At 41.1% G+C, this 25,255-nt stretch overlaps 1 protein-coding gene across 27 annotated transcripts in view; it reads left to right on the top strand.

The window, feature by feature from the left end:
- Nucleotides 1-25,255, top strand: part of EPB41L3 (erythrocyte membrane protein band 4.1 like 3) — a 147,052-nt gene that overhangs the window by 71,288 nt on the left and 50,509 nt on the right. For 26 of the 27 annotated variants that reach the window (XM_062632927.1, XM_062632926.1, XM_062632954.1 and 23 more), the window contains exons 2-3: nucleotides 4,251-4,450; nucleotides 9,453-9,650. In XM_062632927.1, the coding sequence (XP_062488911.1) occupies nucleotides 4,262-4,450; nucleotides 9,453-9,650 (387 nt within the window). In that variant the 5' untranslated portion in view covers nucleotides 4,251-4,261. The remainder of the gene's footprint in view (nucleotides 1-4,250; nucleotides 4,451-9,452; nucleotides 9,651-25,255) is intronic. The other variant, XM_062632934.1, reaches the window with a different exon arrangement.

The raw sequence follows: 25,255 nt of genomic DNA, 5'->3' as shown, positions 1-25,255 counted from the left end.
GGAAGTGGTTGGACTTCATGATAAGGTCTCTTCCAACCTAGTTGATTCTGTGATTCTGTGCTTTAAGTCCATAGCAAATAATTGGTAATGGAAATGGTAATCTCCCAAGCTGCAGTATGTTGGTAAGTGTAGGTAACAAGGACTAGTTGTGTTGGAAGGTTTTAAGATGCAGGCTTTTTGCGCAAGGGTTTTGCAGGTTTTGCAGTCCCTATGTAATGTCTTTACTTTGTACAGTGTAAGGGTATGAAAAGATTTTTTTTCTGTGATTTGATCTAATAAAAAATGTTCTCAAAAATGTCATGTAGTCTTTTGAAGTTGTGTTTTAATACTTTGATAATATGTGAATGTTCATCTTCCCTTAATTATTCTTCTGCAGCAGTCACTTATATTTTAAACCTTCATACTGCTGAAAGTACATATGTTTTTCACTTTAAGAAGTAACCTGAAGCTAGTTCTTGGGGATTTTTTCTGGGGAGGGGGTTTGTCTGTAGCCAAATTGACTTTAGCCTTTGACTGTCCAGTGTTAGCAGCATCTGGGTTAAGTCTGGACTCAGCTAATCTTTTGGAATCTTTGAATATTGGGTTGTAAGCCAAAACTTTGCTATCCAAGAGCACATCTGGCTTGCATCGTATTACCTCATTTGTATAAGGTAGTGCTCTTAGTGTCTTTTCATTAGTTTGTTTTCTGTTTGCTGAAAAGAGGAATTTGATACGGGGTTGTGCTGGCAACAGAAAAAGTTTAAGAACCTTTTCTTTCTTCCTGTACTGAAATTCACATTGAAAGTCATGATTTTGGTCCACATCCAGGTATAGTAAATAAACAAGAAATTCTCAGCCAATTATGTTTGACAGATGTGTAGACACTGTTAGCTGTTCTGTCAGGTTTGCAGTGTACAAAGGTAGAGTAATATTTATGTTGTTAAATTTCTTAAGATCATTGTTATTTCTTCCAATAAGTGAAACCACCTCTTCCTAGGAGGATTGTTGTGCCATTTATAAGAACCAAAATGCTTTTGAAGTGCGTTTGAATAAAACAGCCTTTTGCTGAGAAAGGCAAAACAACCTATTGTTTTGAACTGAGAGAGGGATGTTTTCTGTCTCGCAATGTAGGTATTTTCAACCTGCACTAGATGGAATGAGATAAATAGTAATAATACAGTCATCTGAGGAGTTTGTAAGAAATTGGATTCAAAATGTTTGTTCTGCTTCTGTTTACATCTGTATGATAACAGTGTGAAATCGATAGTATTTTGTTCTCAGTATTTGTTATTAAACATATTAGTATGCATTGGGAACTAAAGAAGACATTTGGAAATGGATAACCTTGGGTTAATTAAATCCATCTGCTGTCTTGACTAATGACAGGAATATTGTATCCAGGAAATCGCTTATGCTAAAAGATTCGATAATGCACAAAAAGTTTTCTAACAAAGCACTCTTAGAGCAAGCAAGGACTCATGTAACTGGAAAGAAAATCAGTCCCAGAGAGTTACTCACTGTGTTGTGAGGCTCTGCTTCGTGTGGGAATGTCTTCATGTGGGAAGAAGTTAAGAACCACATTTGTTGTTCCTTGAGGTAGAAAATTATAGCTGGCAAAAAAAAAGTAAAGCTTGATTTAATCTCTAGCTACATGAAGTTGTGTCTGTGAAGCTAATTTAAATGGCTGTGTTTCCATACTCTTGAACAGCCAGGATACAAATGTTCATTAGGAAAGAAGCTACATAAGGTGCAAAATTGAGCTTCCAGAAACACATTGATGACAGCTGAAGGAAGACAGACTTTTGGTTCGTATTGGCTATCAGTCTGATCTTATACAGATTAATGCTTTGAGATAGTTGGGTTGGCAGTTTCCAAAAAGCAAATAACGTTGATTGCTTCCTATTTACACTGCCCTAACTCATATCAAGAGGGAGGGGAAAAAAAGACTTTGTACTACAACTTCCAGGCATTACACTTTGTATTGGTCATCTGTGCTGTTTGGTGGTGTTTGGTGAATGGTTTTTCTAGCTGGAAGGCAGTTTTTTGTTACTTCCTAATTCATACCTTATGGAAAAGGAAAATCAAGTACATAGTTTGCTTTTGTTCACTTATTTAGTTGGTTAATTTGCATTTCATGTCTTCATACACCTGTACAAAACATGGTTTGGGGGGGGGAGTTTGTGGAGACCTGGGTGCTTTTAAAGCAGTGCGCTCATAATCAGCTGAAAAATAGTTTATTCCTTGTTCATCTGACAGATGGGCAAAACAAAACTCTGAGAGATTAACATTGTTCTGCAATTTAATTTTTAAAGCATAAAAGAAATAGTGGCTTAATAGAATTAAAGGTGGAGGATGGGTTTGTTTGATCTACATTGGAGGAACTTGTTTAGGCTTCCTTTGTAGTGAGTTGGACAGCGTCATGCTAGGATGTGATTTATCTCAGCTTAATGCAGGCATCTAAAATAGGTCAGTGCTCTGAAATGTCTGGCTTTCTGCTCTGCGTTTAAAGTGACCATCTCAGATGTGGGCACCTGAAGTTTGATCAGGTGAATGCCTTTCTGACTGTCACATTTTAAAAGACATTGAGTTATTATTGCTTTTTGGAGATGCTAAAGACAACTCATTAAACAATAAATTATAATAAGTGTTTTTTATATAACTGTGGCTGTTTGAGTGTAGAAATTTATGATGGATTCCTAAACAAGTGTATCACACATTAGTACCTTGAAAGTATGGCCTGAAGTGTCAATCTGCCATATATGCTTTCTAGTTCTGCTTCTCTCTTGTGCTGTTTTAGACATGCAGGAGGTAGGAACTAGCACTCCTGGCCTTACACAGTGCAAAAACTGAGCACAGGCTGAATGCTGTGCGCTTGCTTGATGTAGAGACACACATACTCACTGTAGAACTTAGCGTTGAAAGTACAGAGTACATAAATGAGTTTGAAAATAATAATTGGCCTAATTTAAAACATTTCTGTCAAGCAGTGTAGCTTATTAAACATCGAAATAAAAAAATAAAAACCTGTACTTTTTTTTTTGGTGATCCCTAATAAACCTGCTTCTATTAAGTAAACATTGCAGTGTATGTTAAGGTTTGATAGTGACTTCCTAGCAGATGAATTAGCAGATGAATATTTTGTGGAACTGCTTATATTTACATAGTAGCTATGGTTACCAGGTTAAAGAAATCATGGCCTGATAAATGAACAGAAATAGATTGCAGCAGATTGGTTTCTTTTCAAGTTGCTTAAAAGCAAAATGCTCAAGGATAAGATCACGAGGACTAAGAATGTATGAGTAACAAACAAAAACACACTCTGCTTAAGTGGCACAAAGTCTGCTTTTTCAAATCTTTGTTTTGATAATGAAATCACGGTATGATTTTTTAACCTTGGGTATAGCTTGTATGTAGTTTGAGAATTGGGTGCCACACACATATTTATAATTAAACTATTTAATTGAAATAGTTAAGATTTTAAATGTATATTGTAATGTTTTAATTTTCATTTAGTATTGGACAAAGTTAAATTCAAACCTCTAAACTTTGTTCATATTCAAGGAAAGTCATATTCACTTTACATCTAACACATAGAATGACTTAATGGAAGTATTTTTTCTTCTGGATGCTCTAGTACTTAGAAAAAAATGACAGAAATGTTGATGAATTCAAGTGGGAAGGACGGAAGTGGGCTTGAGGACAGTTGTACATTTGCACTGAAGTTGGTGGACCCACTTCAGATGTTTCTAGCATATATGTTGCCTGGAAGCGTTGAAAGTACTTGAGTCCATTTCTGAAAGGGAGTGCAGGTGCTGAGGAGTTCAAGCCCTGTTGACTTTAATGTAAAGAACAAAAGATGTAGTGTTTGCAAAAGTTTCCACATGGTTCAGAAACCCAAGCTGCAGTGAATTGTGTTGGATTTAGGGCCCGCAGTCACATGAGCTTTTCTCAGTATGTTATTCTCCTTTATGGCCATTGCTCTTTGTCCTGTTGCTGGGCACCACTGAAAAAGGGTCTGGCACCATCCTCTTGGCACCATAATGTAGAATAAGATCTTATGGCATTGTGCTCTTCCTTAGCGTATGGTTGCATTTAGATCTCTTTTGTACCAGGGAAGGTTTTCTAGGGAACCTTGTCGGTCCTCTTTAGTTCTAAAAGCTGAGCATATGAGACTAAAACTTGTGCCTGATGTTTCTCTGTTTTGTAAGCCTAGCTTACAAATTCATGGCTATGAGATCGTACTCAGTAGGTCTGCTCGCCTTGTTTTACAGAATAACCAACCATGACTACGGAATCAGGATCGGACTCCGAGTCCAAGGATAAAGAGCAGGATCAGCAGGAGAGCCCTGCTCAGCAAGAGGCAGCGGAGACCCAGCCACAGGACCAGCAGCAGCTTAGCGAAGAGCATCATAACGCGCTCGAGCAGTTCTCAGCTGTGGCAGCCCACAGCACACCAGTGAAAAAGGAGCAGGTAAGGGAGCTTCTGCATGCATGCTTGCTGCACCCCACTAGCTACGTGCCCCCACTTATTACTCGTGGGATAAAAGGGGCCTGGTGTGCTATGAGTGGAAATATATATTCAGATGTTTGTGGAAGGATGTTTCATGTGATGCTGTAGATCTTGAGTGGTTGGTCTTTTGCTTTTAAAAAACAATAGTTCTCATGCAGAGTGTTTTTAAATTCATGTTAGGTCTTTTTGTCTCCAGTGCTTAAATATAAGGGAAGTCTTATTAACTAAGCAGGAAATGTCTGCAGTCTTCCATTTGCATTAAATAGCAAACAGTGCCAGTTTTTAAGAAGCTGAAGATGTTTTTAGAGTTTATTTCTTTGATACCTGCTAAAAACTGATTTCATGCTTGCTTGTCTGATGTGTGAGCCATGAAGAATATGTGGACCCTTAAGCTTCTCGTAGTTCTGAAATGACTGCATTATAATTACTCTAACTATTCATGTAATAGGTTTCAGGAGAGCTTTCACATGCTTTTCCATTTGGTTCGTTGTTGCACTTATTAAATTTGAGGAAGCTGCTTTCTTTTTCTCTGTTAATAATTTCCAGTCAATAGGATTAACAGGCATTGTTCTTCATGGGTAAGTGACACACAATTAATGAGGTACCTGCAAATTACATCTCTTAGCTCTGTAAGGTTATGACCTCCACTTGATTGCATTCACACTTGAAGAGGGGAGTAAGTCTAACCCCTCTTCTTCATCCTTTAAAAAGTGGGGTCCTGTTGTTTTACCTAGTTGTGAAACAGTGCTTATGAAACAAGCAGATGTGAGGTGTTACTTAAAATCAGTGTGACCCTTCTGTAGAAGCTATTTGAGGGGCTGGCTGTGCTTTTGGGTTTGAAACAGAGATACAGCCCAGACTTGATGGTGGGGAAAAAGTGGGGAGGTGAGCAATTTCAGATACAAAGTATTTATGTATCTCCCTCATTTAGGGGTGCATTACATAAATGCTTGGGGCAACAAATGATTATGAGACCAAATTAAAAGGACATCTAATAGTTTAAGAGGTAGACATGGCAGAGCAGGATTTCTCATGCTTATTTCTGTTGGAGATCAACTATCGGAAAAGCGGCTTATTTTTTTGATTGCCAATCATTTTTACCATTAATGTAACCCTTGATCACCCTCATGCTGTGCACACCAAAGACACCTCTGCTCTTGCTCCCACACCCACCAATTATGTGTTGGAACAGTCTTGGTCTCTGAAAGAGAGTTACTTTGGGGAAAAGAGGCAGGGATGCTTGTCCAGAAGAGAAAGGCACTGCACAAACTGGTACTAGTTTAAAGTGTAATTCTATCAAGCCTAGGCATAAGTATTATTAATTTTGTTCTTCCAGACATCTTCAGTAATCTTTCTGTCCCCAGTAGAAAAACCCAACAAACCAACAAACCAAACCAAAACCCAAAATAGCCACCAAAAAAAACCCAACTCTTTAGACACCACACTTGTCCATCTGTGTTTACTATGTAGGTTTGAGTTTGGAGACCTGAGATGATCTCATTTGCATGATCCCTTCCTTTCCCAAAGACCACCACTTGTCAGCCAGTGTCTGTAAGAAGCCTTGATAGAAGAACTGGATTTGTGAAGGGATATGTGAGACTTTCCCACTGAGATGACCAGATTGAATCCAAAAGTCCATACTGTAAAATGAATGCCAAATCCACCTACAGTGATCTGCCCAGTATATTTTGTAGGGGCTTTAGTGTCTCTATCACAAGAAAGAACTACTTAAACAGAACACTGAGACAGAGCTGTTGGGAGTAGCATCATTAAAAAGGTCAATGAGAGAACCTTGGGAAGAAAGATTTAAGTTACCAATCCATGGAAGTGACATTTTGTCATTCAATACACGTAAAAAAGAACATTTTAATGAAGACTAAAAGGCTTCTTAATGTTGAGATTAGCAGCTACTAGAGGAAGTCTTACAGTCTTACGATCTTCCTGCTTTCCTATTTTGTTGAGAAAAAGCAAGAAGGTATCATGGAGTTTGGACACTAACATTACTGAGCAACTACAATCAGTAGGTGGAATTCATGTGTTGTGCAAGCTTGGCGACTTCATACCGCAGTGAGAAGCTGTGAAGCATCAAAGAGCATTACTGCTGAATCCTATGACTCTAAAGGCTTTTTTTGAGAGAGGGGTCCAGCTTCAAGAAGGGGTTGGACATGCTGTGTCAGAGTAAGGTGCAGTAATATAGACAAAAATAAGAGACCTTATGCTGAAAAAAACACAAATCCTGAAGCAGCTTGTGCTGCACGAAAATTTAGTCTGCAACACTGAAAATACTGCAGAAATAAAGCACAGAAGTATCTTGGAGAAGAATTAAAGAGAAAATGTAACTGCGCTTGCAGAATTCAAAATAATTCACTGAGTACATGGATTTTCACTGGCCACTTTTTTCCCCCCTCTTCCTAGATACCAGGATGTCGGGTTTCTTTAGGAAGAAGATGCTTAATACAGCCTGAAAGTACCTCAGTGCCTGAACATGTCAGCATAGTTTGGAGAATCTTCGTAATAGTTCTTGGCATGTTTTGTTCTCCAGACAAATGAGAAAAAATCCTTTGTATGATTTTAACATAGACACATTCTGTGATCTTTGTGTAGATGGGAACCTTAACAAATAAAATAACCTCAGTACTTTTGTTTTTTAATATTTATAAATAAGCAAATATCTGCTGTAGTCTTGAGATACCAAATGTCTTAATGAAGACATATAATCACCAGTCCATTAGGATTCGCAGAAACATTTGCAGGCAGAAGATGATTCTAAAACTTAAATGGCTGCTTGATTTCCTTGTTGTGTTCTTTTCTCTCAAGTAGCTTGTCTGTTTTCTTGCAAAAGATTAATTCCATGTATCTGTTTGGGTTTTTTTGTTGTTGGTCTGATGGAGAGGGGTTCTGACTCTCACATCAGAAATCTTAAAGAGCCACCAGGTATGCCAGTGTATTTTTTCCAGCCCTGGAATGACTTTTGCAGCCACACGTGTGTGCACCTTCCCTGGCAGATTTCTTTAACAAAGCATATGAAGATCATCAAAGAGCCCTTCAGCAGCAGCACAGCTCTTCCCAGAGGCCCTAACAGGAGACATCTTCAGTCTTGTTCTTGGTGCAGTAGGTTGGACCACTTGCCACCTGGCCGTGGTTGTGGTAGAGGGGTAACTGACCTTCAGCCTTGCTGTGAGCATGGAGGGGCTCTCCCCATTCCTCACAGTGTTAAATGCTCAGCAAACAGCTAATCCACTGACATACGTTGTTCTTTCATCTCCCACCAGTCTTCAAGGTATGTGAGAATCTTGATATCCAGACACAGATCTGGTGTTCAAGTGCTGGAGCCGGATCGGAAAGAGCTGGCTGGCATTGGGCTGCTTCTGGGGAAGAATTTCCATGGCTCAGGGAATGAAGTGGATTTTCAAATCAGCTCTTGCTCTTTTATCTTTCTAGTTCCACTTTCTTTTTAGTCTCCCTGCCCAGGGAAGCCCACGAGATCATGGCTGTGTGTCCATTCTTGCAGGTTAAGGAGGACTGTGCGATCTTGCCTTGCCTTCTTGCATTTGCCTCTTTGTGATTTGTTGTGGCTTTGGTGGGAGCTGGTGCTGTTGGTAGTGCAGCTGATTCCAAATTCCTTTTCCCCCCATTCACCCAAAGGCAGAGGTGAAGGTTATGGCTTGTTTGTATGAAATCTCTAGGGGAAAGTTCCCTGTGATTTAGCAGTACACTGTTGTTGCTGTTTATATGATGCAAGGCTGTTTTGCTCTCAAAGCAGATTAAAGCATTTGGATGGATTTGCTTCATTCAAGGTTTTTTATATACAATGAATGGAAACCGACTTGGAGGACTAATTTCTATTCTGTTTCCAGCAATGCTGGTTGCTTATTACACTGTCATCATTCAGAGCCAAATATGTTTGGGTTTTCTTTCCTTGTAGTGAGATAATGGAAATACATTATTTTAATTTTATTTTATTTAAGCTTTAGTTTAGGTATTACTTCACTCACGTTGAGGTTTTGTTTGGAGACTGTCAGGGGCATAACTGATGAGAATGGTAATGACTGTGACATAGAGCTGTTGCTAGGGAAGGTGAAATGCTGTAGAGCTGTTCTGGCTTTCATCTAGTGCTGTGGTGTGAGGACTACGGGCTGTGCTGCATCACAGTAACTCTTCAAATGGTCTGACCCTCAGATAAACCCAAGCAAAAGTAAGCATGGTTGTTTCTTCTTACCGCTTTTCCCTGCAGTGTATTTGTCTTTCAAATAGCACCTAGTTCTTGCCAGCTTGAGGGACTTACCAGGCATCTGCAGAGAGCAAAATTCAGCCTCTCATCCTGTATTTATCATCCATTAGCCAGCTGGCTGCACATGAAAGTTGTTTGGTCCCTCACTTCCATCCTGTTTATTTAACCCTTTGCTTACAGAGCCTTTCACTCTCCCAGTCATGTCAGCATCCCCCTGCAGATTCACACTGTTACAGGGATCCATTCCCTCATTCAGGTACTGCTCGCTTACAGACAGCAAAATTAGTGCAAACCTGATGGTCTTTTCCTGTTCCGTATGACACTATGGAAGCATCATACAATTTCAAAGGTAGAGAACTTGAAAGTAATATTAAGAAACTGTAGGAATATCTGTTCATCACATTTACCAATTATTCAGGATTTCCAACAGAGCAAACAGGTGCAGGAAGTCCAAGTGCGATTTTGTATCTATGGAAAAAATAGAAGCCTAAAGTGTTTTTATACATGTCTATCCTTCATGGGTATTCTGTGTATTTTGGAGTGAGAAAGGAGGGTTGGGATGAATATGGGAAGTGTTTTCAATAGGTAAAGGAGACTCCATCCTTCATCAGCAACTTTCTCATCCAAGCCACACTCTAGGCTCACTTAAATACTTCGGTGCTGGGTGCATAGTGTACTGCACAGCATGATTGGCTTATCTCACTTAAAAAAGTATCTTTTTTTCTCTTTTAGGACACAGACAAAGAGCAGGAGTTTGCTGCTGCAAGTGCAAAACAGCTGGAATACCAGCAGCTAGAGGACGACAAGCTTTCACAGAGATCATCATCTAGCAAACTTTCCAAGTCTCCTCTAAAGATTGTCAAGAAACCGAAAAATATGCAATGCAAAGTGACACTCCTGGATGGATCAGAATATGCATGTGAAGTAGAGGTAAATTGCTTTTTGTCTTTGTTTTTTTTTCATCCTGTCTGGAGGAAAACAATTGAAATTAGATTCCTAGTTAAAGGAAAAGAGTGAATGGTCTGATATTTTGCCAGTGCCAAGCACAGAAATGTTTCTGTTGTTTTCTCTGGAGGTTGAAGACGTTGCACAGACTTGAGCTGGGTGAAGGATCATGAACAGTCCCTGGAGGAGATGGAGACTTTAGATTAATATAGTGTCAGCACATGCTGCAACAGAATGCAGAAAATGAATTATGGGCAGCAAAGCCCATAAACAAAGGATTTTGATCCCATCAGGCTTCTCTTTTCCTTGGTACTCTGCTGAGTTGACACTTGCATTGAGTCACTATCCAAACTAATTCTGACCATCATGAGATTAGTGGGGGCATGAGAGATACCCAGTGGAAGACAGCGGAGACGTCAGGAGTGAGTAGCAGTGAAAGTGGGGAGTTTTATGTCCTTGTCCGTAATATCTGTGAATCCTAACTGTGTCTAAACATTACTAGCAGAAAGGTGCTGGTGGTTTTCTGTAAGAAAACTCGCCTTCCTTGCTAGGACTCTACCAGGAGCCTTCTTTTGAAAGGGATGGTCATTGCCACACTTTCACTTAGGAACTAGTCTGTGCCTACAGGCAGACCCACGCTAAGAGGATGCCTTGATTGCAACCCCACAAGGTCACAGAGACGCAGAAAGTGAGCAAATTCAGCATCTCAGAGTGAGCATGAGAGTGGACTCATCTCAGTGTGGACCCATTTCTCTGTTCAGCTGTTGGCACCAAAGTGGTCTTTGGACAGTGGACCAGCCTGTCCTGAGTCTGCTTTAGATCAGGAGGCCATGCACACAAGGCAAGGCTGAGCTCTGACCCAGCAGTAGCCAGGAGGGTAAGAATGTGTGTTGGAGGGCTCGGGAGAGCCAGCCTTCCCTGCAAAGAAAAGCCACCTGGGGGGAATGGGTGAGTGTAAAGGTAGAGATACAGGCTTGAAAGGAGAATCTGCAGGAACACAAGGAGAGAGGGTGGAAGAAAGAAGTTCATGACTGGGAGCCAAAACATAATGTCCTTAAAATCAGATAGCACTCAGCCCTTGTGTTCTCCAACCATTCTCTTTTTAAGTGCTTTGAAGAGTGGCAGGTGAGGAACTTGATTTTTTTAACTGCGGCTTTACAGACTGGGCCAAATTTTGCTATGCCAGGAGTTAGCTTCAGACAGGGGCTGTGATTTTACTGCTCTTACAGAGACTTAGTAGCCATGCTTTTGAATATCTTTTAATTTCACTGGCCAGGTCTTGTGTTGTTTCCTTCAATCTAGCAATAGCCATCTGGCTGCGTACTATGTGACTATGAAATCATTGCAGAAAGCATAGGCAGGGACTGAGAGAATGAAGAATTGCTTGTTGTAGGAGAAGGTCAGGTTTGAGATTATCTGAGGAACCTGAAGGCGCACAAGTCTCTGGACTTGATGAGATACGTCCATGAGTTCTGAGGGAACTGGCGGATGAAGCGGCTAAGCCACTATCCATTATATTTGGGAAGTTATGGTGGTCCAGTGAAGTTCCCACTAACTGGAAAAGGGGCACCATAACCCCCCGTTTTTGAAAAGGAGAAAAAAGGATGACCAAGGGAACTTCAGACCAGTCAGTCTCACCTCTGTGCCCAGTAAGATCATGGAGCAGATCCTCCTGGAGAATATGCTAAGGCATATGGACAATAAGAGAGTGATTAGTGACAGCCAGTATGGCTTTCGTAAGGACGAATCATGCCTGACAAATTTGGAAGCCTTCTGTGATGCGGTCATGGCATTGGTGGATAAGGGAGGAGTGACTTGTACGAGGCATTTGACATTGCCTTGCATGGCATCCTTGTCACTAAAGTGGAGATAGACGGATAGACTACTCAGTGGATAAGTAATTGGCTGTGTGGTCATGCTCAAAACTGTTGTGGCCAATGGCTTAGTGTCCAAGTGGAGACCAGTGAGGAGTGGTATTAATCAGGGGTTAGTATTGGGACCGGCACTGTTTAACATCTTTGTTGGCAACATGGACAATGGGATTGAGTGCATCTTCAGCAAAGTTTGTCAGTGACACCAAGCTGTGTGATTCAGTTGACAGGCTGGAGGGAGGGGATGCTACCGCAAGGAACCTTGACAGGCCTGAGAGGTGCTTTTTACATGGACATAGAATCGTAGAATAGTTAGGGTTGGAAAGGACCTTAAGATCATCTAGTTCCAACCCCCTGCCATGGGCAGGGACACCTCACACTAAACCATGTCAGCCAAGGCTTTGTCCAACCTGGCCTTGAACACTGCCAGGGGTGGAGCATTCACAGTCTCCCTGGGCAACCCATTCCAGTGCCTCACCACCCTCACAGAAAATAATTTCCTCCTTATATCCAATTTAAACTTCCCCTGTTTAAGTTTGAACCCGTTACCCCTTGTCCTGTCACTACAGTCCCTAATGAAGAGTCCCTCTCCAGCATCCCTATAGGCCCCTTTCCGATACTGGAAGGCTGCTATGGGGTCTCCACGCAGCCTTCTCTTCTCCAGGCTGAACAGCCTCAACTTCCTCAGCCTGTCTTCATACGGGAGGTGCTCCAGTCCCCTGATCATCCTCGTGGCCCTCCTCTGGACTTGTTCCAACAATTTTCATGTTCATTTTCTCATCGACCAACACCCCCAAGTCCTTCTCCGCAGGGCTGCTCTGAATCTCTTCTCTGCCCAACCTGTAGCTGTGCCTGGGATTGCTCCAACCCAGGTGTAGGACCTTGCACTTGGCATGGTTAAACTTCATGAGGTTGGCATCAGCCCACCTCACAAGCGTGTCAAGGTCCCTCTGGATGGCATTCCTTCCCTCCAGCGTATCAACCGAACCACACAGCTTGGTGTCATCGGCAAACTTGCTGAGGGCGCACTCAATCCCACTGTCCATGTCAGTGACAAAGATGTTGAACAAGACTGGTCCCAACACCGATCCCTGAGGGACAGCACTCGTTACTGGTCTCCAGCCGGACATTGAGCCATTGACCACAGCTGTTTGCATGCGGCCATCCATCCAGTTCTTTATCCACCGAGTGGTCCATCCATCAAATTGATGTCCCTCCAAGTTAGAGACAAGGATGTTGTGTGGGACAGTGTCAAATGCTTTGCGCAAGTCCAGGTAGATGACATCAACTGCTTTACACCTGTCCATCAGTTCTGTAGCCCCATCATAGAAGGCCACCAAGTTGGTCAGGCAGGATTTCCCCTTAGTGAAGCCATGCTGGCTGTCACCAAGCACCTTGTTGTTTTTCATGTGCCTTAGCATGCCTTCCAGGAGAATCTGCTCCAAGATTTTGCCAGGCACGGAGGTGAGTAATTGACTGGTCTGTAATTCCCTGGGTCATCCATTTTCCCCTTCTTGAAAATGGGGGTTATATTTCCCTTTTTCCAGTTGTCGGGAACTTCACCTGACAGCCATGATTTCTCAAATATGATTGCCAGTGGCTTAGCAACTTCATTCACCAGCTCCTTAAGGACCCACTGATGGATTTCATCAGGTCCCATGGACTTGTGCACGTTCAGGTTTTTAAGATGGTCTCGAACCAGTTCCTCTCCTACAGTGGGTGCAAGGTCTTCATTCTCACAGTCCCTGCGTCTGCCTTCCAAGACTTGGGTGGTGCAGTCAGAGCCTTTGCCAGTGAAGACTGAGGCAGAGAAGTCATTCAGAACCTCAGCCTTCTCCAAATCCTGTGTAGCTTCCAGAGAGAGCCTACATTGTCCCTAGTGACATGTAGTGACAGGACAAGGGATAATGGCTTTAAACATTAAATTTTAGAATTTAGAAATTAGGTAGATTTAGGTGAGATATTAGGAAGAAAGTTTTTACTGTGAGGGTGGTGGGGCACTGGAAGAGGTTGCCCAGGGAAGCTGTCTATATCTCGTACCTGGAAGTGTTCAAAGCTAGGTTGGATGGGGCTTTGAGCAGCCTGGTCTAGTGGACTGTGTCTCTCCTATGGCAAGGGCATTGGAACTACGCGTTCCAACCCAAACCATTCTGTAATTTCTTGACCTGTGGTTCCAGTTTTGTCTGTTAAGATAAGCATGCGAACCGTTAGACTGGAAAATTGACTAATACTGGCTTTGATGGAAACAGTCAAACTCGTTTCAGCTTTAGCCACTTGGTTGTAAAATGTGAGTCACTTTTTGGAATATAGTCAAGCAAATCTTACCAAATAGGATTTCTATGGCAATCTTGTCTAGCAGGCTGAGCTTTATGAAAACATAAGATTAAGCAGGAATGGAGATTTGTTATGTTAGACTTCCACTTCTAAAAAAAAAAAATTAAAAAAATGCTGTGAATAGTACTTCCTTTCAGGAAATTCTGCTTTTTCATTAAACTTGGACTCTGTTGAAGTGTCAAAATGCTTGCATATAGAAGCCATCATGTTTTATTGCTTGTCAGATTTCTCTACTTTGCAAATATTTAATAGCTCTTGAATAATGTCCAATATAAATTTTGTATGTATTTTTCTACTTTAGTCCTGAAATATTTTGAAGTTCTATTGACTGTTCTCAGTGACCACTTTATCTGCTTCTAAGATGGTCAGACTTCCTAGGCAGAATATAATATTGATGAGAATAGAGCTCTTAAAAGGATGAATCCTTAAATGACAAAGCTGTAAGGCTATGATGATGGGCAGACTGTTGGGTTCATTGGAACAGAAGTTAGTTAGGATGCACAGGTATTTCGGGGAACAAATGCAGCTGGCGTGGTGCATGCATTTACATAACTTAAATGGGTGATCCAGACTTTACATCTCTTCCTAGGTGGTATTGTCAGCATATTGTGTGTATTGAGGATGCAACAGCAGGTGCCTCTCTGGCACAGCCCACCTTGGCCAGTGGGATCACTCGGTAGATCCCCAGGGGAGACCACTTTCCATATGCATAAATTTTAGCTATAGCAAAAGGATGCTGTGTCCAGACAAGAGAAATTACGTGATTTTCACTGTGCTTTTTCTGCCAGGGAGAAAAAGCGTATACAAAGGGAGTTAGGGCAGGGAGACTAAGGGTCTGTCTCAGGAGACATCTCAGGAAATCATGTAGGAGGCTGAAGGTGAGGTTCTCCTGCTGTAATTTTGGGTAATAACAAAATTCTGTGGCTGTTTCACAGGAACTCAGGGCTGCAGCATGAGAAATGATCTGTCACATTTCAAAAAAATGCTATCCTATTTTAAGGATCACCTACAAGTGAAATTACTGTATCCCTTTAAACTGGCAGGGAGGGGAAAGTATACTGGAAAACCTAACAAAATATCGAGGTCAGTGAATTCCCTAAGACTAATTCCTTAATAGAAAGGGGAGAGGGGTGGACAAAGCATGGTAATCAAATATTTAATATTTCTATTCCTTGTGTTTAACTCACTTAAATGCAACTTTCAGTGTGGACAGTAGCCCAGGCTAGGGATGTAACAATCAGTGAATGTGAGTCAGAAATGTCATCCCATGTTGTCAGCTCCTGTCTTCCAGCTCTGTGTCATGCTTCTTTCCACTGAAGGCTACAAAGCAGTGTAATCTAGAAGGATCAGAAACTTAGAAATACAATTTTGAGCTAAAATCATAACTCTGTCTGTGAATCTTGGTCTGGATGCAGGCCAGGTATTTATCCCTCCAGACTTGCATTCCCTAGCCTGGGAGCTGGAGATCATTATAGAATCCATCAGGTACTCTGTAGAGTGCTTTGCAAATGGCAAATGCTTTTATGTATGTTAAATATTAATGTCATTTAAAAGGAGCTTATTGTTTTCAAGTAGAGCACAACCTAGAACTTATCAATTATGTGTTTATCCAGTTAATGACCTGACAGCTGAAAGTGCATGTACTCACAGATTGAGATGCTTCTGAGGCAGGTTTTGGTTAATCCATTATCTCATTGATGTCCTTTGTTTCAGAAGCCCCTTTTTCTTATTGCATATTTAATGCTGGATGTTCTTACAGCCTCTTCTGCTTTATCTTTCAGTGTCTCACATTCAGTACTTTGCATGTGTGACACTAGGGGTTTCTCATATTGTATGAGATGTATCTACAGGGATGTCCACCTAAGGGTGCTTCAGCTGTCCATGGACAGCTGTTGGCTTTCAGAGCAGAAGTATTTGCTGTACAATAGCATTGCCCCAGTACTCTGTCAAAGAAAACCAGCATCAGGGTGGCTACGTGGTTCTCTTATGTTGTGAAGAAGCTGGAGGTTCCTAATGGGCGCTCAGTCACAGGAGTTGATGCATTCTGCTTAGAGGAGTGCTGAGCAGTGATTTATACCTGGATGTCCACCCCTGATGGAAGTGGTTCTTTTTGGATTCTTCATTGCATTCTCCCAGCCATCAGCAGGTTCAGAAATGCATTGTCAAAGGCCGTCAAGTCTGGAGCTGGGCCTAAAAGTGCACTTCCAAGAGGATGCTGAAGACTGCTCTGTTAAATAAACTGACCTTGCTTAATGCACTTCTCATTTGTTGGTTTGAAGAACCAAAGACAAAGCAAGATCCAAAACTGCAAATTAGTTTCAGATAACCTTGAAAAAGATAATGAACACACTAGCTCAGGTTTTTCCTAAGATAGAAGAAAGCAATTAGAAAGAATTTATTTCTAGGTTCCTTTCCACTTTAAGTAGGGGTTTTCAAGTACTGTAGTATAATTATGCTATTTCTAGGATTTATTTGTCTTCTTTCTCTGCCCCATCTCAATGTTATGTTATCTAGACTACTGCATTTTAATTAAAAAATGCGAGTGGAACCAGCTGTCATCCTCTCCCTTACATGTAGCTTAATTCGAAGTGTCTTCCTGAAACAGGTTGTAATTTGCCTTCATTTCTTCTCTAAACATATACAAGCTATTAAATGCAAAGTGAGATCAGAAAGCTATAACATAATCTGTATAAATTAATGGTAAAATACTTAATTTTCAAAGGCTCAGCTGTCTGAGCTCACTGGTAATTTGTACTCTTTCTTCCCTCCTCTACTACTCAGACTTTCTTATTGTGCAGGACACCAGTAAGTGAAAAGTTTCCATGGCAGCCTGTCTTGTGGCATCTGCAGCCCTACATCACACACAATGAGTTGCTGTAGGATTCCGATAGGCTGCAGAGCACATGCAATACTGACATCTCAAAAAAAGCTTACTGGTATCCCCTCTTCTTGATGGGTGAGGGTCAATTGAGGTAGGAGAGGACTCTTAAAATACACTGTGGGTTTTTTTTGTCTCCAGTTTTCTTAGCCATGCTGCTGCTGGGACCTAGGCAGTAGCTGGGTGTCCCATGCTGTAGCTGCTGCTACACCTTTGTAATGAACCTCTGGTGACTACCTCCCTGATGGAGACACTATTTTCTTAATGGGTTTCCCTACATCCACACTGGAACACGTTGCCCAGAGAGGTTATGGATGCCCCATTGCTGGAAGTGTTCAAGGCCAGGTTGGATGGGAGCATTGTGTTGCACGTGATTTTTTCTTTTTTTCCTGTTAAAAAGTGAGATTACATGGATACTTCATTTTAAAAAAAATAGGTCCTTAAAGATGGTCATAGGACAGGCTTAGAATCAGAATAGTTAGGGTTAGAAAGAACCTTAAGATCATATAGTTCCAACCCCCCTGCCATGGGCAGGGACGCCTCACACTAAACCATGTCAGCCAAGGCTTCGTCCAACCTGGCCTTGAACACTGCCAGGGATGGAGCATTCACAGCCTCCCTGGGCAACCCATTCCAGTGCTTCACCACCCTAACAGGAAATAATTTCCTCCTTATATCCAATCTAAACTTCCCTTGTTTAAGTTTGAACCTGTTACCCCTTGTCCTGTCACTACAGTCCCTAATGAAGAGTCCCTCTCCAGCATCCCTATAGCCCCCCTTCAGATACTGGAAGGCTGCTATGAGGGCTAACACAAATAAAGAACAAGCATACTGTTGTGGTTTAAATACTATCAGCCATAAATCACGCAGTTGCTGTCTCACTCCTCCCCCTGCTCCTGGAGGGATGGGAAGGAGAATCGAAAGAATGCAACTCCCAGGGGTTGAGATAAGAACAGTTCAGTAACTAAGGTATAACACAAATCACTACTGCTACCACCAATAATAATAATGATAAAGGAAATAACAAGGGAAGAGAATATATCACCTCACCACCAGCTAACCGATAACTCACCCCACCCCGCCCGACCGAGCACTGACCAATACCTCCTCCAACCCTGCAGTGCACTAGCCCTTCTGGGTAACTTCCAGTTACATCCTGGGCATGACGTGCTGTGGTATGGAATACCCCTTTGGTCAGTTTGGGTCAGGTGTCCTGTCTCTGCTTCCTCCCAGCTTCCCCTCCTCCCTGGCAGAGCATGAGATTCAGAAAAGTCCTTGGTCAGACTAAATATTTGAGCAGTAACTAAAAACATTGGTGTTATCAGTGCTGTTCCCAGGCTGAAAGTCAAAACCACAGCGCTGCACCAGCTACTAAGAAGGAGGAAAATAACTGCTGCCGCTAAACTCAGGACACAGACTTATTTCTGCCACTCACAGAAGTGAAAGAGACTGGTGGCTGACTTCAGTGCTGCATGCGTTTCTTGTCCTGGCTTTCAAGCTACCCTCTGGAGGAAAAGCTCTTCTGTGTTTCTGTATGGCAGTGGGGGAACATATGGCCCTGTTGTCCTCCTCCCTGAACATCCAAGTTAACCCTCCCCTGGAACCTGTCTCAGTGTGCATCTGCACACCACTTTTGCACAGGGAGTTCAATAACATTGAATTTCTCATCCATTTTGAGGTAGGTTTTAAGGTCAGGAAGGAAATTCTGTAATAAGCTGCACCCTGCCTTCTGAAGGATACAGTTTCAGTTACCCCCTGCCCATTTTAATTGTTTAATGAATTCCACACAGCCTCTTGCAAATGACTTTACATGTGAAACTGATTACTGAATGCAAGAGGGATTTTTTTTAATGTGTCTTTTCCTTTTGACCTACTCATTGCTTACATTTCAGTTAATTTAATATGAAGAGCTTTGTTTTAGTTTTCTGTTCCTTCCCTGGGATGTGTTTCAGTAAACGTGTCTGGGTTGAGATGCGTCATCGTAGTTACACAGGATGTTTTCCATCCTCAGACCCGATAATTAGGGTTGACTTAGATTAGCCAAGGGATTCAGTTAAGATCTATGGTACCTGACACATGTCAGTAGGAGTCTTGGCATTGCCTGAGTATGTTCCAGCTGAATACAGTTAATACACAGCTCTTCTGTTGTGTGTTTTCCAAGTACCATAGGTAGCTTTTTATGAGTTAAAATCCTTGCAGTTCAAGAAGTGTAGGGGTCTGGGAATCGATAACTGATGTTGTCCAGTTTATAATAATCAACTGTAAGGCTGAGCAGAAAAAGTTCTTTTGCTTCAGTTTGGTAATTAAAAAAAACCCAAACTGAACAGCAAAACATTTGGGGTCCTTTTCAGTGGTAGTGGTGGTGGTGATGCTGATTATTATTATTTCACTGAAGCTAAAGAAATTTAAATGAAAAACAAACTCACTTCATGTTGAGCCAAGCCATATGGAAATGCTGCAAGGTGGAGGGAGGATTCTGGTATGGCCTTTATGGGGCTGGAGCATTTCCTCTTTGCCAGGAAAAGCTCAGCTCCTCGCAGCTAGGAACATCTGGGCCACATGGTATTCAGGGGAAAAGTCTCTTATAACCTTGGTAGGAAAACATACCTAAGTGGTGGGACAGGTGGGGTCCCTTGTAGTTCCTTCAGTTATATGCAAGTATTATACAGATATTGAAGGAGAGCAAAGAATTAAAACCACGTCACTTCTTCAGACGTCGTACCAAGTGAACAGCAGATTGGACTTTAAATTCCACTTCTTGCCATAGCAGAGGACATGGTCACAATCCATGGTCACAATGAAATAAATGCCAGAAGTTTAAAAGAACAATAAAAAATATGTCTGTATATGCCCATTCCACATCCATTTTTTGCATCTAGTTCTCTTATCTCTCGGCTTTCATTAATAGTTTCTGAAAATGATTTAGGCAGTGAAATGATGGGTTTAGCATCGTTTCAGAATCAAATCAAACTTTAATATCAAAATCTTCATTTTGGTACTTCAGAGGCACCAGCCGATTTTCTTAACGGTGAAAACTATTGAGAGGGGTTGACCTACATGGAGAAATAGTTTCAGCTTCCCTGAAACTGCATTTTCTAGGGAATAAATGATTAGCTGAAAACTTCCTAGTGAAATGTTACCTCTGGTTCCCTCCCCTTGGTGCACCGCTTGAACATGAGCCAGGCAACAAGAGCTTGTTCTCCATCTGGCAAAGTTTTCAGACATTTTTTAGTCATGTGCACTCAATGCAAGGCTCATTGCTGGTTAACCTGCTTGCGAGAACCCAGGAGAGGATGGCCTTTTACCCACCTCTTCCCCCAGCAGACAGAGGTCTGTTGGTGCCAAGGGTCCTGTCCTTGTTACCGTCCTTGCTCATGGCCTCACCAGGGTGAGACTGTGTCAGTCCCTCTACCTTTGTTTTCTCCAGGCTCATCACTCAGGGTGGTTCTCACTCCAGAGAGCCTGCTGCTGCTTCTCTCTATGTGTTTTTAAGCACTACTGGAATATAAATCACAAACAGCGATGAAGGGATTTGCTTACCCTTTTCCCTTCTCCAAACAGATGGTCAGATTTTGAAGCCTCGTGCTATTTCTGGTTAATGTGTCCATTCCCCCAAATACCCCATGTTCATACTCCCAGAGAAGTTGCTGATTTTCATGTTGCTTCCTGGCCAAGTCTCCCTGCATTTTCTCATGTTTACTGCCCTATTTCTGTGTCACTCAAGTGCCCATTACCTGCTCCAGCTCCCATCCGAACTGAGTTAATTTCCAACTCTTGTGCTGGTTGGTTCCATTTTGTAGGTGCTGTCCCCACATTAACACTTAAGAGTTTCTGTTTCCAGACCAAAACTAAGTAAATGCTCACTTTATTATCATCCCCTAAAAATGTTACCTGTCATATAAAATGCTAACATCTCATATGGGTTGTTTTTTTTTCCAGACGGGCCCCATGCAGTGTTTGCTGGGCTGCTTTTATGTTTTCTTATCCCCATCTGTTGATACAGTGAACAAAATATCAGAGATGGGACTGGGTGGTGAGGAAATACCTGCTTATAAAGCTTCCATAGGGTGAGGTCTGGCTTTCATGGTTTATCTTGCTCTGGCAGAAATGGTTTTTGATCTGAATTGGATAAAGCTTGGATGTAGCCTGAGAAGAGGCTTATATTATTTTCCTTGACAGCTCCAGCACTGATGGTGTAATACTGTCTAAGGTATCCAGATCTAAAAGACTGATCATCATGCTGCTTCTTCTGCCTCAAAAGCATCTTTCTGTGCTGTATGCTTTATTTATGTTTTTCACTTCAGCTTGGCAATGTAGGTCAGGAAGAGATCTGTGGCTTTTAAATTCATATGGCGAGATTGCACTGTAAATCAGACTGTGCTGCCAGTAGAGCTTTTTTTCAGCTGGAAATAAACATAACATTTATGGTTGACTTTTGCTGATGTATGTCAGGGACTATTTATGTTGCCAGTAGCAGTGGGTTCCCCTTGCTGTGTTGGTACTAGGCTTGTGCATAGTTAGCAGTTATGCAGGATAGATGGGTGTTTGCTGAACTCATCCAAGTATAGGCAGAATAAGGAAGATATTTATATTTATAACCCCTGTGGGAAGGCTTCAGCTGCTGTATTGAATCCCAAGAGACACACCTGAGTTACTGCAGAGCACCTTGAAGGAAATAGTAGGGCAATCAGGAGGCATTAAGCCAATGGGTCAACTGCACATTTAGTTAAAATCCAAGCCCAAACAGTCTGTGTTCTTCAGAAAGCTGAGCATGGAGGGGTACTTTCTTTGTTGAAAAGCCTCCAAAATCATAGAATACTTTTTATCTCTTAATAATACATATTTTACTTACAGTTAATTCATATAGTTTTATGTGAGGATTTAGCAAATGTGTGAGACTAGTTTTAGCAAGCGTGCTGAGAACTGAACTGCTGTTGGAGAAATAGTGTCTGCTGTTTTTTCCTTTGTTGGAGGGTGGTGCTTGTAAGCTGTTGCCAGTTCTCATTTTTTACAGTATGGATTCTGTTGATGCACTTGGGATTCCCAAGCATTTGGAAATCAGCACATTTGACAGGTATTTCTGCAGCTTATGTGCATATGCAGCCATGGCTGTTACGCTTCCATATATAAAGACGTGCTCCAGAGTATTTAGTATTTCTCAGGTGCCTCCATTTGCTGCTTTGCATTGCCATGGACATGCATTGCCTGCTTTCTTCCTAAGCGTACAAACTGTGTAGCATGTGCATTGATGCGCTTAGAGCTCGTATGATGCCAGTGCTCATGTGATCTCTGCTGCTGATGTAGAAGGCAATACCCTAATTTGGTTTAATGCCAGAATCAGGACTAGGTCACCAATCTCCTTACTGGGATTTAACAGTCCCCTAAGTTTTTTTTAGATTAGTGCTGGCTTTTAAGGATTGCAAGCTCAAACGGTATTAAAGAAGGTTGCCCCTGATAAAAACTATGTCATGTTATACAATGTCATTGACACCTGCTGCAGGTATGTAACTGCAGCATAGACAGTGATACATATTTATCTAAATTTTGTATTAAATACTTTAAAGATGGGTGTCAGAAAAGGTAATTTTTCAGGAATGGTATTTCAGTGTGCTAAATTACAGTAAGTATCAATAAGCTGATAAATCATAGTACTGCCATGAAGGGAAAAAAAGTCAATGATCAGTTGTCACTGTATATTAAAATACTTTCTGGTCTACTCTAAGTTTTCTTATCTGGTGTTCATTTATATGTGCAGAGCAGTGTGGAATGGAGTTAAATTAAATTAAATTAAAAAATTAAATTAAATTAAGTTAAATTAAAAAGCAAAAACAGGCAAAATACTATTGTAGTTTTTATTTTAAACTATTAGAATATATTAGTTATCTACTGAGATGCATAGGCAGGTTCATACAATAAAAGTTAATACAGTAATAGAACATTTGCAGAGCTTGTATTGGGAAGCAGCTTTCAGGAAAGTAATTTCCTTATATGAAATACACTCACATTGGGGAAAAAAAAAAAAAAAAACAACAAACCAAAGCAAAGTCTTTTTACACAGCTTTTATTCAAGTAAATCTTTCTGAAATTGCCTATTTCTTAGTTCTGCCCACAGTTGGCTAAATTGTTTATTCAGTAGATTGTATTTGGAACTGTGACCTGGGACATTTCCAAATGCAGTTTACCATTAAAGTATGTAAAAGATTAAATGGTACTTTCTTTTGAAAACCAAAAAATGAATGTATTTGGCTCTGAAGCTTTTCTTTTCATTGCCTGTATTTTTTGCCACCTGAAAGGCTGGCAGAAAGGTCTTGTTCAGTATCTCCTATATGTGCTGGCAAACTGCTTACAAACTGATGAGAGTATTATGTCCATCCAAGGCATACATTTCTATTACTCTGTGTATGCCAAACCCAAGATTTTTCCCTAGGAAACATAAAATAGTTGGAATAAAGAGACCGGATGAGGTAATTTCTTGTATCTTTAAACTTTTGTTTGTCTGAGTGGGAGAGAGGAGTAGAGTATTTGCTATGTGCTTTGTTACTTTGTCTTATCTTACCGCTGTCTTTGGTGTACAACATTGTGCTGGTAAACTCAGCAAAGTTTTTGTTCCGTAGCAGAAGTGACTCTAAAATGTTTTGTATAATGCCTAGAACATTGCTCTCAATACACCAGACTTTCAGATGAGCTAAATGTTGATGTTTCTGGAGCTGCCAGTCCCATTTTCGGCAAGTACCACAAGGGATGTAGGGGCCTAAATTCCAGTGGTTAAATTGTGTTATGCTTTTGAAAACTCTCATCCTGCAAGTTATACATGTTGTCTGTAAGAGGTACTTCAGTAAACCAGAGGAAAACTTGCCAGTTAGCACTTCAGAAAATTCTCCTATTCCTCTTCCTGGATGTTCCCCACTTTGCTGCCTCTAGGGGATTTCAGCTGAGAAACAACAGATTTGAAGAAAATCAGGGTTTCTTTTCTGTCACCTTTCTCCTTTGTCTTCTTTGCCATGTGGAGAGACACTGTGGAAAAGTGTAAACCCCAAGAGCAAATCCTTTGAAAATCCTAATCACAAATGTGTAGAAGTGGATGAAGTTAAACTTCTTTGAAGTGACTTCTTCAATTTATCTTCTGTGAGAAAGTAAATCACCTGCTATTATTTTTCATCTTCTAATCAAGATTTGTTCAAAAAATACATTCCTTCCTATTTAGAAATTTCTTGGCCTGAAGTTCAGTGATTAGTTTCTAGAATTTCTCAGTTCAGCCCTTTGTATTTTGAGCTCAACTCTTTCAGAAAAAAAATGGGAAATGCCACAGTATGTAGATTTTAATTTCATTCACAGATAAAAATGTGCTCCTTACCAGAATGACTGCATGAGTTTAGGACTTCTGATTGACTCTTCATAGGTAGAGAAGCCCTGTGATGTGGTCACCGGCTCCTCTGCATTTAGTACCACACTAAACATTCGCTTCTAAATTGATACATGTTTGTGTATGCACGTGTTATGTACATTCAGTTACTCACATATTTGCTTGTGCATATTAAATTATGACATATATGTAATGTTCAGATCCATCCTCCAGAAATGGAGTTCTCAATATGGAAGTGATCTTGGAAGCACGCATATACTCGATCATTTCAGTTTACAAGTAATGGCTATTTGCGCAAGTAATTTTTTTTCTTGGTATTGGGCATATTTTTGTGTAAATTGGGTAATTCATGAGGAAAGAATGAAAAAATGTGTTGTCAGGAGGTTGGAATTCAGCAACTCGGAGACTCAGCTGGGAGAATTTGTGGGAAGAGAGTGTTCACTGTGGCAAGTACAAAGTATTCCTGACAGCCAGTTAATAGTTTACACTTGTTTGTGTTGCAAGAATAATTACAGAAGCTGCAACATGAGGAGGGAGAAACTTCCCCTTGCTAGTTATTTGTTGCCATGTACATTTTAACTTTTATGGGTATTTTCTTTGCGTTTGCACAGAGGAGACTACCATGTGGCCTGTGCAGTGCAGAAGCCAAAGCGTTGACCAAAATAAGTTGCAACAATGCAATTGAAATTGAAATAGTAAAATGAAATAAAATCAGTGGTCTGGACATGATCGGAATCCTTTTCATCATGCATATTGTAAATGAAAAAATTAGCTAATTCTTCTCCACCAGAAAGAATGGGGAGAGAGGAGAGGTTAGTACAGCCACATGCCAAAAATACATTACAGCATACAAGGCTAGAGCCAGCCCACATATTTATTCAGTGCATTGTTAAGAACCATTGGAAAGTGCAAATGCTAATTAGGAATGTGAACCAGATAACCTCAACATCAGTTAAAGTCCAATTATTCCTACCGGGATTTCATGATACTAATCTGTTTGTCCTTCTTCCAGTGATCGTGCCCAACTGGAGTTATTACAGTAATTGCACAGAGTTTAACGCCAGGCTAGTGCTAATGTGGTTCAGCTCACTGGCAGGTTGACAGCGTTTCCGAGGAAAGCAGGCAATGTTGTTTTAATATGTAT

This window comes from Pezoporus occidentalis, unplaced genomic scaffold (genome assembly GCF_034315485.1).
Source record: "Pezoporus occidentalis ecotype Australia unplaced genomic scaffold, CSIRO_AGI_Poc_V1 ctg4, whole genome shotgun sequence".
In the NCBI taxonomy this organism is placed as follows: Eukaryota; Metazoa; Chordata; class Aves; order Psittaciformes; family Psittacidae; genus Pezoporus; species Pezoporus occidentalis.
This window is presented reverse-complemented; position numbering and strand designations above follow the sequence as displayed.